Source organism: Megalops cyprinoides, chromosome 19 (assembly GCF_013368585.1).
Source record: "Megalops cyprinoides isolate fMegCyp1 chromosome 19, fMegCyp1.pri, whole genome shotgun sequence".
NCBI classification, from domain to species: domain Eukaryota; kingdom Metazoa; phylum Chordata; class Actinopteri; order Elopiformes; family Megalopidae; genus Megalops; species Megalops cyprinoides.
The window spans coordinates 24,963,174-24,976,707 of record NC_050601.1 but is presented as its reverse complement, the minus strand read 5'-3'; the positions used below and the strand labels follow the sequence as shown (position 1 = coordinate 24,976,707).

General features: G+C 44.4%; 1 protein-coding gene across 1 annotated transcript; it reads right to left on the bottom strand.

The window, feature by feature from the left end:
- Positions 1 to 718: 718 nt before the first annotated feature.
- On the bottom strand, positions 719 to 9,134 carry nptx2a (neuronal pentraxin 2a). Its single transcript, XM_036552960.1, has 5 exons — positions 8,115 to 9,134; positions 5,923 to 6,139; positions 3,771 to 4,015; positions 1,734 to 1,913; positions 719 to 1,191 (listed from the first exon to the last, which is right to left on the bottom strand). Exons 1-5 carry the CDS (start codon positions 8,568 to 8,570, stop codon positions 964 to 966), a joined length of 1,326 nt encoding a protein of 441 aa, XP_036408853.1. The 5' UTR covers positions 8,571 to 9,134; the 3' UTR covers positions 719 to 963.
- Between the last annotated feature and the right edge of the window lie 4,400 nt (positions 9,135 to 13,534).

Here is a 13,534-nt window from a genome sequence, read left to right as displayed (position 1 = left end):
CCATTGGCAGACTCCAAAAAAATAGCTGAAGACTAGCAGATAATGATATGAATGTGAAAATGATGTGAATGTAGTATCCTTGGAAAGCCCTCGATTGGTTAGGACGTGCACACATGCATTGTGAGTGTGTGTCTGTGTGTCTATATGCACTTGTGTGTGCAGGTGTGTGTGTATATTTGTACATGTGTGTGACTGCATACCTGTGTCCATAGGTGTGCTAGAGTGTGTGCATATGTGCTGTGTGTGTGTGCCTGTGTGATTGTGTCAGTGGGTGTTTGTGTGTTGTGCCCTGTACATTCCTTTCGGCTATGGTCATATTCTTGATGTTCCTCTAAGTGCTCCATGTGTACATACACACATTAAAAACTCTATTGCTGCGACTCTGAGTCACCAACGCAGGATTTGGCTGTGATTTCCCATGGTGCGCTAACAGCCTGTATGTGGGTATCATTTTTAAACAGAAGTGCACGGCGGCATCAGTTTCGCTATATTCCGAATTCAGTTGGAAAAAAGCTTTTCAAAATTCGAGACACAAAGCTATTCACATTCAATAGTAAAAAAAGGAGCAAGAGAACAGAGAGAAAGCAAAGAAAAACATCTATTCCTCAGCTCAGCAGTCGGAGCTTTGTACTCACAGACTACATTTTTTAATGCAAGAACTGAAAGCCACACAGTGCAGCAAAAAATTACTGACTAACATTTGAAAACTGACAGCTGGTGCACACACGTACATATTTAAGTCTAGACACAGTGAATACCCTTTTTCAAACCAGGTGCAAGATGCAGCAACTGGTTTTAAGAAGATGATGCCTGGGATGGGCGGGTATGATGTACTTGGGCTGGTAGGGAAGCGGGAAGAAGATGGAAAAGGGTGGATATGTGGTGGAGGTGGGGGGGGGGGGGGGGATGCTGTGGTGGCAACGAGGTTTTGGGGCGTCTCCCCTTCCTGCAACCCTGTCGCTCTTAAGAGTCGAAAAGCCGGTCCTCGCACATCTCCAGTGCCCACTTGGTGGCACCGCCGAACACCTCCACGTTGCTGTCCACCCAGGGCACCACGTTGCCCGGCATGTAGGATGAGCAGTTGGCCATGCCCTCGATGTCAGCCTGCCGCAGGACGCGGTCCCACATGTTGAACTGGCTCAGCTCGCCGACGAAGGCCTGGGTGGCGTCAAAACGGCCCCCTACAATGTCCTGCAAGGGCCAAAAGAGTCGCCTTGAGCCTTGGGTTTAAATTTTCCCTTCAGGTCTGCAGATTTCACATTGCACTTAATTTAAAAATCCTAGGCTGTTTGATGAGAGAGGAAAACCCAGGGAAAGTAGCTTAGTAGGACCTAAATCGGTCTTGTAAAAGACATTTAACTTGATGTGTGTTTGGTATATCCAGCTAAATTCTTTCCCTAGGGTTTTCTATAAAATCCTTATCGACTTTCTCTAGGAAGCACTAGATTTCTATTTTTGAGAGAGAGCTGTACAGAGAGATGTGTAGGTCCTGTATAGCTATAATTAATCCCATTCACACAGGAAAAGTAGTGTCAGCAGGCCACAGGGGAGACTCTGCTTCCTCCTCCTCGGCAGAGTTTCCACTGAAACACAAAGCGGTTACGTATCGGCACCGCCATGGAGGGCCCAGGCAGGAATGGCGGGTTGAGGGGGGGGTGGCGCGCAGCCGCAGAACGGGCCCCTTTGCGTGAGAAGGAGCGCTCCTCTCTTCACCACCTCCCTGTGGAACTCACCTGCTCCTGGCCCAGGATAATGACTCCTCCAGGTTTAATTGGGTGCCAGGGGGCCAGGTTCTCGCCCGATCCCAGCTTCTCTCCGTCCTGGTACGCCTCCCAGTAGCCGTCCCTGGTTGTCCAGGTGATGCAGATGTGGTGCCAGCGGCCGTCGCCCACTGACAGTGGCAGCTGTGCCACCTGAACCGAGACAGCACAGATGACAAAAACAATAGGAGACAGACATGAGGAACCAACAGGAGACAGACATGAGAATAATAAAAATAAGAGACAAGTGATGACAATGCATCACAACGGATCAGAGATGACAGAATACAACAGAAAACAATAGATGAGCAAGCATAAGAATACAATAAAAATGAGGGGATATGACAGAAGACAATAGAATTTGATATGATATGATGATATGAAGAAAACAAAGATAAGAATACAACTTAAGTAAAAACCAAGATAACACAAGAGAACAAAATGGTATGCACAAGCTATTGGAGATGAAGCCTTTCGACACTTCTACTGCAAATGTTTTTATTGTAAATCTTTCTTCTGTAAAACCCTGCGATTGTTATGAACAGGGGAGAGGATGAAATGCTCCCTTAAGGAGCCATTATTCTGAAAATACTGTGTATTTACGTCCCCTCAGGTAAACAGGGTAAGATAAACAAATTCCCTGAATTTCAATGCCAGAAAGACTAATTAAATTGTTTTTTCCCCCCTTTTTTGTTGAAAAAAACATCCCAAAGCCTCCGTCAGTAATTTTGCTGGCAAAGTCTTGAGCATCGTTCATGTTTTTGACATTCAGCCAGGATCTAATGCCTAGTGGCAGCATCTCAGCATGTTAGAATAATGATTACACATCAAAAGGATTTCAGCAGAGGCAGCAAAGATCCCAAAAATGTTGAAAAGAGAGTGAGAGGATCTTAGTGGCTGGAGCTGTTCCCTCCCCACAGCCTGTCGGAGCCCTGGACTCCAGCGCTCCATTAAGGGGGTCATGCTTTCCCAATAATTGTATTTGCTGGGGTCTGTCTCTCCTTCCTTCCCTCTTCCTCTCTCCCCCTCTTCCTCTTTCTCTTTCTTTCTGTCTCGAATCCCTAAGATTGCCAAAGGTTACTAATTGTGAACACATCAAAAAAAAGTCAACCATGAACTAATAAAAGACTCTCTCTCTCTCCCTCTCCCCATCCCTCTCTCTCTCTCTCTATTGCTCTCCCTCCCAAGCTCTCCCACTCTGTCTCATTGCATGTATAATACATACAGGTCGAGAAACTCTGGAGACAAACAGCTGCCACGGATACATCTACCTGAGGCTAAAAGTCATCCACTGAAACAGTCTATTGGCCATCCAACGGAGCAGCACATCAATATTTCGCACTGCTCGAAATCTCAGTCCGGCTGTTGTTTCAGTTTCTTATGAATATACATCCATCCAGGGGTTTGGGGTCCACCTTTGGTTCTAGCCTCAGGATAAGGTAACTGGACCTCAGTGGTGCAAAGACCAGTAATTCACAGAATCACTCCATTACAGCCAACCAGCTTGCGTGGAATCACTCGTTTGAGTCGTTTCCATGTGCATCTAAGACTGTGGCAAGCATCAACCATTGGCTGTTATGCAGCAAGAGATTCTGGGATTTTTTTTCTCATTCCAAGCCCCAGTTAGTTTTCCATGCAAAATGACTGTAAGGTGTTAGTATTGATAATTATTCATGGACCAGCCCTGGGAGGCCCCCTTGAACTCAAAGCACTGTAGAATGAAGGTCTGACAATGAGGATCTGCTCCCTGAACCTGTAGATACCCCTAAACATTTCCCCAAACACCCCTAGCATCAGTGAAGAGAGGAGTTTAGGGATTGTGGGTTTTAGTCTGGAATGGTACCACTGCAGTTGTGCCCTTTATCAAGTTACATATAAATGGATGCTGTGTAAACATGCGAGTTCTCTAATATGACCTGGAAAAGGGCATCTGTTAAGCACACAAATGATGGAAAAGAAAAAGTAGAAAAACCAAAAGGGGACTGTGGTGATGGTGAGGGAACAGCCCACCTTGTCGTTGACCAGTAGCTCCATGGGATTGGTCCCCCACTCGATCAGCACAATCTCATTGGCCTGTCCTGAGACACCATAGGAGAACGGGGTGCCAATGCCGGGGCTGGCACTCGACTTGAGCCACATGCAGACGGTGAAGGCGTACATCTCCGGCAGGGTCTTCTTGATGCGCGCATACAGGTAGTTGGTACGCAGAAGGAGGGACACCTTGAAGTCCTCCGGAGATTTGAACTTGCTGCTGCCTGCAGATGGGGAGAGCCGCTGTAATCCGACAGGGGCCAATGACAATGATGACGCTGATGAAGCTGGGGATGATGGTGGCGGTGATGGTAGTGGTGTCTACAAGACGGCACGATTGTACCCTATGTGATGTGATGTTATAGCTGCTGGTGATTCTCAAAATGCATATGTGGGGCTAAAATGCTTAAAAGAGGTGTGTGTGTGTGTGTGTGTGTGTTTCTGAGATGTTAGTGGAGCACTACAAATACCATAACAAGCCATAAACATAGAGAGTTTGGTCAATTTGGTTTCAGTCAAAAATGGACATGATTTGACAGTTTTTCTTCATGTGACTACTGGTCACCATGTTGGACCCCAAGGGCACTTAATTCTGTTGGGTTTTTCACCTGTGATTTTTACACTTCTCTCATTTTTGTTCATTATGAATGAAAACGCCATGCTGTTGTGCATAGGGACTGTCTGAATACACCAGTCAAAGTCCATATTATGGGAATATATTTATGTATGAACTCTAAGAGCATAAGCTGGGAAATAGCCAGATGAGTGCTGAATTATACATTTTTGAACACAGATGCAATCAATCTACTTATTCTTTGTTTGCTGAATGTTTATATTTAGTGAGTCCCACAGCTTTTCCTGGACTCTCGAGGCTTGGATTGTGTCGTTTCTTTTTAGAAACAAGAGTTTTTTTGACAATTTATAAAATAAAAAATGTTAAACTATGAAAAGACCGGTGTTGTACATGTGAAATGTCATTAAATTAGTTCTGTGTGTGTGTGTGTGTGTGTGTCTGTGTGTGTGTGTATGTGTGTTTATGCAGCTAGCTAGCTACGGTATAGATTATTTCCTCAGATATTTGGAACTCAGCAGTGGAGATTGCAGATTGTGGAACAACAGATATCTCCACACATTCACACTCCATTCTCTTCTCGCTACCTGTTAATACCTGGAGCGCCCTTCTGTTTGCACATATATGGGTAGTTATCTGGCTTTGGGTACATTCCAGATCTACATTACACGCATTTATTGGCTACATTTTTGAAACCAGTCTCTGTGCAGCGGCACATTAGTCAGAAAAAAATGTATTGTTAGCAGTGGCAGGTAGAATATTAGTCCACAAGATACACATTCAGTGTATGCGTGATGCATCAGCAAGCTAGCTAACAGTTGGGAGGTTTGCTTTCTCACTGAATAAGTTCTTTGCTTCGGAAAATATATTTTCATCCATTTTATATGAGAGAAAGGTAAGTTCTTGTTTGATTTTGCCTTGGAAGTCCATCGACTTCTCTGCAAGTTGAAATAAACCCCACTTGATTTAGCTTAGCTCATACTGAATGAAACCGAATGAAACTGTCAGATGAAACTATCAATATTCAGCCACACAGCCCACATCTACCTTTCAGTGATGAAGGTGCCTAACTTAGCTCCCCATATCTCGGTAGTTGTTTTATCGAACTATAACAAAATCTGTGTCTAGATTTTTAAGGATACATGACATGATGATATAATGTATTGAATTGTAATGTAATATTTCATACATGATTGCTGCCCAAAACAGCTTTGCATCAATGCAGCACTGGCTTTATCATAGAAGATCATCGGTCATAGTTCACAGATGAAGGCATCAAGATGGCACCTGTTGTTGAGTTGGCCAAACTCTTTTTGTCTGTGTTAGTAATGGTACCTCCCTCCAGTATTCTCATTTCCTCTCCTGCAGTTGTTTGGTTGTGTGTTTGTGTGTGTGTGTGTGTGTGTGTGTGTTTGTTTGTGTGTGTGTGTTCGTGTGTATGTGTGTGTGTGTGTATGTATGCGTTTGTGTGTGTGTGTATGCGTTTGTGTGTGTGTGTATGTGTGTGTGTGTGTTCCTGTGTGTGAGACAGACGCAGCATGCAGCAGTGGAGCACTGCACCTTTCTCCAGCTCAGTGATCCTCTCCAGCAGCTGGTTGAGAGTGTTCTCGGTCCGAGAGCGGTGGGCAGCTGTCTCGTTGTAAAGATGAGACTTCTCCTCCTCCAGCTCGGCCACTTTGCTCAGCAGCTGCTTCTCCAAATCAGCCAGGCGGTTTTTCAGCAGATCGCGGAGCTCGCTTGACATCCGCGACCCAGAGGCATTTGTCCGTGTCTGCTGCTGCTTGGACAGGAACAGTAATGCATTACCCTCAACCACCTTTGTGGAAAATAAGCGTTATAGATTTCCTAGGGAGAAAAAATGAAAGCACTGCCACAACCCTTTAACACCCCATATTTCACTGGAAAAGATAAGAGTTTGTAAGCAAGTGTGAAAGTTGTTTATAAAAGCATCTTTCACACTTGCTGACAAAAGCTGCCCTGATCCGCTTTGGTCTGGTTCACGGTCTCAAGTGCATAAGTGAGATGTGTGCTGCTCACCACGCTGATCTGGTCTACCAGCAGCAGACCAGCTCCTGTGGTTGCCTGTGGGTTAACAAACCTTTTTGCATGGTGACAGACCCAATAAATCTAGCTTTAACACTTGCTCTTTCATCTCTGCTGGAGTCAACCCCCCGTAATCTCAAATAAGCCTCAAAGCAAAAAGATAAAAAAATGAAACAAAGCAAACAGAAAAGAGAAGAAGCATTAGCATTCTGGTCTCAGCCGGTTTAACTCCAGGACTGTCTCTGGCCTCTGTGCGAGAGCCCCTGAAGTCTTGCTGATGAAACCGTCTTGTTGGCGTTGTCTTGTCTCTGAGTGAACAGTAAATGCAGTTTTGCCTCTTTCTAAAGTGAGCTTTTATCCACGTCCCATGAGCCCTGGTGTAAGGCAACAAGGAAGCTTATCAAAGAACAGGGGATCCATGCAAGAAGAATGCAACTGAGGTAAAGGGAACCTTCTTATAGCAAAACCTCCACTGATGTAAAAGCCCTCCTTGAGTTAAAGAACATGGATCTCATGGGCATAAATGTACTGGTATGGTATGCTATAACAACTGGTTACTAAACGATATATGTTGTTACGTAGCCAGTTTAGTAGCCAGCCTGTTGAGAGTTTTCTTTACACTAGTGCACAAACACTAGACATAAGACTACCGCAAGACTATGACTTGGGGTTCTGTTGCTCAAGGATTGCACATGGTTTAAATCCAGGTCATCTCTGAAACCAGAAAACCTAGGGGAAAGCTATATACTTGTGGTGTGTTGAGTCTCATTTTCAATATCTCAGCTAACGGTTTCCGGATAATGTAAAAATTACTTCTCAAGCCCCACATAGATTTAGTAGAGAGCAACTCTGAGATGCCCTGTAAGATCCGGTATGCATTACAATACGTGTTGGATGAAAAAGGTAGGATGGCTTTATGTCAGCATACTCTGCTGGAGAGAGAGAGAGAGAGAGAGAAAGAGCTGGCAGGGAAATATGATGTTACGATGATAAGTGATATTGGAATGATTAATACCTTTATCAAATGTCCCTGTTAACCTTTTATCAGTATAGAGTTATTTTATCTCTAGGAGTATTTGTTGCTTGTAGACTTTAACCATTGAAAACCCTCAGCAGGATCCAGACAAAAAAGGCATACAGACTGACTACAATCAGGCTTTGAAATTTCATTGGTTCAAAGTAGTCCAAAGGAATTATCTATGCATTTTTTTTTATTATTTTATAATTCTAAAGGAAAATACAGGAAATTACCTCTTAGATGTTGAGAAAAATCATTTTTTTTAAATAACTTCCACCGTAAAACTCTTTTATTATATATGTTACTGTATAATAGTTTTATTAATTATTCATTTAAAATTAACTGTCCATTGTTTATTATTTTTTATTTGTTTAAGCACGTCTAATGTACAGTCACTAGAACGTAATGTGCATTATATCCCATTTCAAATTCACTTCTGCAAAGGCTGCGTTGCAACCGCTGTCGAAGTTCGTGCCATCATTAATGCCATGAACTGAAGGTCTCTTTAAAACAATATTCAGTAGATCAAAAGTCGTGCATGACTTCAAATTTAAAAATATCGTTCCTATGTCTTTACTGTCATTTCGAGTAATTAATAACAGGGTTCGTGTATTGCTGGATTGACCACCACCATCAACGGCCGTATGAAGTTGACACCCTGCCTACAGCCTCGATCCTCTCAACATCTCACCTCCAAGTTCTCCAGCCGATCTTTAAGACCCTGCATTGTCTTTCCGAGGTGGTCGATGGTCTCGCCCGGGTCTCGAGGGAGGTCCCCCATGGTGTTTTTGCTGTGGTCCTGCCTCCATGACCCTTGGCTTTTGTATTTTCCGTCCCGCAGCGGGTCCAGAGCGGCAGCCTCGCAGCGGGAAAGTTTGGAGGTCAATTCCTTTATTGTGCCCTGTTGGGTGACGATGGTCTCTCTCTGCTGCAGGACGTTCTCGCGGAGCTGCATGACTGTGCTCTTCAGCTCGTCCTCCTGGGCGCTCGTGCTCTGCATTAGATTCGGGGGAACCGAGCAGCTGGGGTCCACATTTTTAGGGATCGCGCTGCAAACGAAGCGGGTGCCTTTCATGTCGTGACCGCGCACGACTCTTCCACTACTCAGCGCGTAAAAGTAAAGCAGGCCAATTCCGAAGGCGAACATACCGGCTGCACAAAAATGAAGATTTCAGTACCTATTGCAAATTGTAGCGACGACTTAACTTCCCTGACATATGGGTGCAAGTTTCAACTGAAATGTTGGGACCCTCTAGGGCCAAATATATCGAACAGTTTTGAATAAATTTGGATGTTAGTCTTCGCTGCTTAATCAAAGTACATGCAAGAAAAAATCGGTATTGTTGTAGGTAGGATGTAGTAGCCTACCTCCAACACCTCGGAACGGTCAAGAGTGCAGCTATACTGCCTGACAGCTAATGCTTAAATTCACAACAAAATACAAGGATAATTTATAATTTACATTTAGACGTAAGTAAACTCCACGAACTGATCATTTGTACACACACGCTACAGATAACCACGAAATTAACATTAGAAAATATTTAAAATAGCTTGCTATGTTGCTGTGCGCACACTGGAAACGTTCTTCTTCAAATGAGAAAACAGTATCCCATACGCGAAAGAGAAATTCGTACAAGAGTACGGGTATAAAAATCCAGTAAGGACTAAAACGGGGTTGGGTAAATTGCTGTTCCGAGGGAGTTCCGACTCCGTGGTGCTGAAAAGACAGAGACCGTGCCTCAACAGATGAATATACGGAGCTTGGCGCTGCGGCTGGAGGGCTTGGATTGGCTGAAAGTGAAGTTACGTCACCTGCTCCCTGCAGTTGCGAGTCGTGCGTGCGTTTTGAGCCAGGCACAACCGTCTTAGGGAAATTGAGAAGACGTGATACAAACAAATTTGTGAATTAATACAAAGTATACAATATATTTGAATATATTCCCCAAAAGTGCTCAGTACTTTTGTATGTTTAGTGGATAACAAACCATAATAATGATCCTGGAACTACGGAATGTCTTACTTCGCCCGGACATTGGTTTTAATCATTGTCTTAAGAGTCTGTAGTCTGTAGAATTCGCTATTTAATTTTCCCCGTCAGCATATTGTAGCCTGCTGTTGTTTTTTTTGTGTGAATGTAATGTTAATTAATGTTCTGCTTATTTAAACGCTTTCAGTTCCCCTCTTTTTTCCTCTTGCATCAAAACTGTTCATGATGACAGCTGCATAACATTTAAGTTGAAAGCTGCCGTCTGCCGTCCTCCGTGAGCGAAGTGCAATCATGACTCATCACAGCAATACCCAGTTCTTCTCCTTGAGGCCCTCAGCTCGGGACATCGGTTTTCTTCTTAGAATCGATTTTAAATTTACAGGGATATGTTCATCTTGTGCATATGTAATTGTTTAAATGCCATCCGTCTTCAGTGATTTGTTTTCATTGTAATAATTGAAATAATTCAGATTTCCATCTCTGTACTGCTCACACATTCTGTGGAAATTCTTTAGTTATCAGGGCCATGATTTGATCGATTTTTTATTTCATTAATGTAAGTGCTTAATGAAATCATCATTACAGCTGACAAAATTAATCAGCTCCTCTTCCTTCTGAGCTTATTCCTTGTTTTTTATAGTAGAATGGCTGTACAAGGTCAGGAAGGAAGACCCTGTAGCTCCCCTTTTAAGCGAACAGTACAACCGTGTCTAGACAAGCACTGCAGGGCCAAGTACAGTTTTGAGAGGCTCCTGCCAGCGGGTTCCTTCTGTCTGCGGGGCAGGTTCACCAAAGGGACACTGTGGCGGTAGCTGGAGACCTCAGTGTCAGCTCAAACTGCCTTTATGGAATCCCACTTTCAGATTGCACTGTCTTTACAAGATCACACTTTTAACTCACACTATCTGTGCATGTTCACTGTTTCGGCTCACCCAGCCTCTGTAGGATCTCACTTTCAGCTCACTCTCTTTCTATGGGATTACACTTTTTGTTCACGCTGTCTCTAGAATGACAGTTCCAGCACTCACTGTCTCTATAGCAGCACACCTTCAGTTTTCACTCTATAGGATCACACTTTTTGCTCACACCGTCTCTACCGAATCACACTTTGGGCTCACATTGTCTCTGCAGAATCACACTTTTGGCTCACACATGTGCAGCTCAGGCTGTCAGAGCGGACCCGCTCCGTTTGAGCTCACATTGTGTGCGCGGAGCCGCACGCGTCTCCCTCCCGTGGTGTCCGTGGGGCCTCTCTCTCAGCACGCGCCGCCTGTTGCTCATTTCTTCTCTGTCAGGTACCAGCAGTGGGTGAGTCAGGCCGCAGCTGAGCGCTCCGACACGCTCACCCACTCATGATCTGGTGGCCGGGTGCTCGCGGGGCCTCGCGGTCCCCGTCCCCACGCACAAACTCCAGCGCCAGGGCCATTTTGGACCCCCCCAAGGTCAGGCTTCGCAGCCTCCTAGGCTGGGCATCAATGCGAAGGGCGACACTTGAAACTCACTTGCTTGGCAGTGGCCAAGGGATGGCCTCTGGGGTTGGAGTCAGCTCTGTTTCTGTTTTGTCTGCTTCCGGAATTGAGGAAATGACTTGTCGAAAGGAAGAACCTTCACAGAAGATGACGGGTGAAATTGTTCTCATCAATTGAATTTTGACTCACTCCCTGAGAAAACCATGCCCCACAGTTGCTGTTTTCAGGTCTTGACCTGGCATGGTGGTCATGGAACTGGGGTTAGGTACTCAACCCACATTACCCACATAAATACCTGTCTCTTTCGATGGACTGACAAATAAAGATGAATATTTATAACTTCCCCTAGATAAGTGCATCTGCTGTGCATTTAAATGAAGTTCCAATGTAATACTTGGGAGGAGAATTTTCAGATAATCCCACCCCGGTTAACCAAAATAGCAGAAACTGGTCTTGTCCACAACTATAAAAATTACACCTACCACTTTCTTTCCATGTCAGCTGTTCATGGCATCCCTTCACCATTCCATCTCCCCCTTTCTTTTCCCTATTTATAATGTCCCCACGGGAGGTCAGCAATGTTGACCCACTGCCAGATGCGATCCCTGCCAGATGCGATCCCTCCATCAGACTACAAGTCAACTAAAAGTACCGCTATAATCAGATCACACGCAGTTATCATGCTTTGATTGTATGGAAATTATACCTACTGAAATAAAAATAATAAAGGTAATTGCAGCAGCTATATTGTTTGAGCTCCCTTTTCCAGTTAGTGTTTGGAAATGAAGAATTGACCTTGAACATGTTCTCTCCATAGCCAATGGGCTGTCAGACCACACACTGTGTTCCGCAAGGGTTCGACATACGGGTACAGTATTCACGTTTTCTTCCCTTCCCATTCTTATTACACCTTGAGAAAGTGAAGAAAATTGAATTGCTTTTCAAAATCGTAGAGACGCGCTGATTCAGGGTGCTGATGGGAGAAAGAGGTCACTGCTCTGTGTGGCATGCAGGACAATGTGGAGCAAGAGCCTCGGTCCTTGAGGATGAACACAACCAGGGCCTCCAATGGCCCACCTCGGCTCGGCTCCAAGGACGAGTGCGCACCGACCAGCCTTGAAAGTGCTGCTGGAAAATAATCCCAACAAAATCTTTAACATTTTTAGCGCTGGCACACTAACTCCTTGGTCTGTATTATATATACCCGCTTTACCAAACTGAAATGAAAAATGAAGTTGAAGTATATGTGCTTGTTGTAAAGCTTTCCATAATTACGGCAAATTACATTTTATAGACTAACTTTTCATGGATGCTGTCTGTAATGGTTTATAGTATGAATGTTAGCACAACTTGTGTTGTCACAACATCTATATGCAGCCACATAACCATGCTAAATGAAATATTACAATTCAATCACACGTGTTGTATTTAGATTTAGCCAGAACAAAGCTCTAAGAGAAGAATGATTCAAGAGTATTTTGGAACATCAGGAAGGTGGACTGTTTTTTGGTGTGGATCAGCTTGTGACCCCTGTCACATAAATATAAATTCATCACTGCAGGGAAAAACTGTATAGGGTTGTTTTGATTGTGGTGGCGTGTTGTGATATATGTGTGTGTAGTGTGTGTCAGTGTATATGTAATGTCCATATGTGTGTGTGTGTGTATGCATGCGCGTGCGTGTCAGTGTATATGTGAATATGAATGTGTGTGTCAGTGGAGTGGATACGTGTGTACAGTGTGTTTGTGTCAGTGTATGTACTGTACGTAGTATGTGTGTATCAGTGTATATGGATGTAGTGTGTGTGCCTGTGCGTGCATGTTTATGAGTGTGTTTAAGTCCGTGTGTATGTGTGTGTGTACATATGTGTGTACTGTGCATGCATGTACGTGCCTGTGTGTATGTGTGTGTATGTGTGTGTGTGTGTGTAGTGTGTATGCATACCCACGCACATGTGTATGTGCATGTATGTGCGCATGTAGCATGTATGTCCTCCCATGCACACAGAAGCCCACATGCTTCCTGTATTCTCAGTATTATCCCAAACTCTGTGGCATGTGACCTTTAATCACACCCCCACGGAAGGGATACTAACTCATGTCGATTGCGTGTGGATGTGATGGCTATCGTTTTTTTTGGGCCCTGAGTATCAGGGTGGCAGCCTTCAAAGCCAACACTGCTCAGCTGGTCCGGAATGGTACACTGCGACAGTTATTCAGTCTCACATGTAATGTTTAAAGTGCTGTCGCTCGATGGCAAGCAAACAACATATTTCACAGCTCATAATTATGTAATGTCAGCAACGCCATCCCATAGTATCTGTAATGCCCTCCTACACAACACATGGCCGGCCATCGGTAGCTGGCCCCGGTTCAGTCGTGTGCACTGGGGGCGTGCTGAGGAGTGCGATCACCACCAAGCCAAATTTTTGGGCGTTTGTGAAGCCTCTTTTCAGCCTCGGCCTGCAGATTGATGCTGCAGGTACCGGAGAGTGATGGGCCTTTTGTCTGTCAGTCTGTCAGGCTGGACATAAACATTCTCATGCTCCCTGTGACTTGGGCCTTTGATTAACCAATCAATCGATTTCCCTAAGAAATGCACTTGTGAACACCTGAACTCACAACAGATTGATCTATCAGGTTCCGTTTTCTC

Excerpts from the sequence above, each read along its gene's own strand:
- nptx2a (XM_036552960.1), bottom strand. The coding sequence starts at position 8,570 with ATGTTCGCCTTCGGAATTGGCCTGCTTTACTTTTACGCGCTGAGTAGT. Across the intron at positions 1,914-3,770 it reads AGCTACTGGTCAACGACAAG|GTGGCACAGCTGCCACTGTC; the intron begins GTGGGCTGTTCC and ends GTCTCGGTTCAG. Across the intron at positions 1,192-1,733 it reads TTATCCTGGGCCAGGAGCAG|GACATTGTAGGGGGCCGTTT; the intron begins GTGAGTTCCACA and ends TGGCCCTTGCAG.